The sequence below is a fragment of the Amphimedon queenslandica genome, unplaced genomic scaffold (genome assembly GCF_000090795.2).
Source record: "Amphimedon queenslandica unplaced genomic scaffold, v1.1 AMPQUscaffold_4931_Cont23093, whole genome shotgun sequence".
In the NCBI taxonomy this organism is placed as follows: Eukaryota; Metazoa; Porifera; class Demospongiae; order Haplosclerida; family Niphatidae; genus Amphimedon; species Amphimedon queenslandica.
In genome coordinates, this window is record NW_003554760.1 from 1 (window position 1) to 1,600 (window position 1,600).

At 37.5% G+C, this 1,600-nt stretch overlaps 1 protein-coding gene across 1 annotated transcript; it reads left to right on the forward strand.

Moving 5' to 3' along the window:
- The first annotated feature begins 44 nt into the window (after positions 1-44).
- LOC109592510 (uncharacterized) lies at positions 45-1,568 on the forward strand. The gene is made up of 6 exons (XM_020007944.1): positions 45-79; positions 144-204; positions 292-349; positions 393-971; positions 1,039-1,205; positions 1,499-1,568. The coding sequence occupies exons 3-6, from the start codon at positions 344-346 to the stop codon at positions 1,566-1,568; spliced, it is 822 nt and encodes a 273-aa protein (XP_019863503.1). The 5' UTR covers positions 45-79; positions 144-204; positions 292-343.
- The last annotated feature ends 32 nt before the right edge of the window (positions 1,569-1,600 follow it).

The window sequence follows — 1,600 nt, forward strand, 5'->3', positions numbered from 1 at the left end:
TCATGACTATAGTTTTATGTCTTATTTTGTCAATTTTAGCCTCAGGCATCATTAAATGTAACCAATACTAAGTCCAAAGGTATTCATTATGTTCTATTATTATTATTATTATTATTATTATTATGATTATGTTTTTTTATCAGGCAAAAGTGGCCCCAAGAGCCGACAGAAACTCTGCAATCATCGCTGCATTAACAAAGCAGTGTATCCAATGAATTAATAGCCTAATTCTATGTACATGTAAATTGTATTCCCCCCTTTACTTTCCTTAATAATAATAATATTTAAAAGATGTGGCCATGATTGTTGCAAGTATGGTGTAAATACAAGTGGCAATGGAAATATGACAGTAAGTGTGTAATCTTCAATTATTTCTATATGTGCTGTATTAGGATGCTTGTATTACAAGTATGCCTTCTAGCTCACTACAAGTGGCTACTCCAATGAAAAGGAAGCAAAAAGCAGGAGAAATGGCCGAACATGTTAGCGATTTGCGTAATCGCATGTCAAATATTCCACCCACTCCTGGAGTGAAGAGACTAAAAGTAACGAGCTCTAATTACAGGGACTACCTCAGTCGCAGGGACAACATGAAAAGAGATTTCTCTTATGTACCAAAGACTAAACTTCCTCCTTCTTTCTCTCTCTCTTTTCCTGGCCCATCTTCATATGATGACTCTGGTCCATTACAAAGAGAGAGAGAAAGAGGAGAAGTAATTGTTGAAAGAGATTCCGAGGAAGACATCTCGTTTTATGATCCTGATCTCTTTACCATGTACGATGATTTCTCTGATGACGATTTCTCTCCTCCTCCTCTCCCTCCTTCTCTTCCAAAACTCGGTCTACTCAAAATACCAGCGCAATTGGAACCAGTTCCTACTTTACAGCAACCGGGACCATCAACATGGCAACCGGTGTCGCCACCATGGCAACCAGATGTAACACCTTCAGATTATGACACTAACTTGAAAGTTAGTTATTCTTGTTCTAATGTTAATGGCATTCCTTTTACTGGCTATGTATGTATTAATGTATTAGGATAGCAACACGTTTGATAAAGAAGTCAAAACTAAGAGACCCTCTTGTCAGAGGAATATCTTGCATGAATTGAATTACGTGAGTTCTGGAATGAACAAAAAAGTTTCTCCACCAACCTCCTCCTCCTCTTCTAATCTTCTACCATTCTTTACTTCTTCAGCCAAAAAGTAAACTCAACATACATTGATACATATATACATGTACATACGCATTACATTATGCACACATACATGCACATTATACTTTATTCTTAAGGTGGGTTCTCAATATGACGCATTGCTTTTCATGCGCTAGCATCATGACCAGAAGTGCTGTATAAACCAATGGGTGTATGCGTCAAGGCGTCAGAATAGAAATGTTTTCTAATCTGATGCATTGACGCATGTTCCCATTGGTTTATACAACACTTCTGGTCATGATGGACGCACATGCGTCATATTGAGAATCCACCTTTATACAGCAACTCACAGACTGATGAAATGATGTTTTTGGTGAAGTATTTGATGGCTTATTCTGCTGGCTCAGATTGACATTACTCTCCATTAACTTCACTATACTCATT

Bases quoted from the DNA above. Each gene is read 5' to 3' on its own strand.
- LOC109592510 (XM_020007944.1), top strand. The intron at 972-1,038 runs GTTAGTTATTCT...TTAATGTATTAG, and splicing joins ATTATGACACTAACTTGAAA to GATAGCAACACGTTTGATAA. The intron at 1,206-1,498 runs GTAAACTCAACA...ACCTTTATACAG, and splicing joins TTTACTTCTTCAGCCAAAAA to CAACTCACAGACTGATGAAA.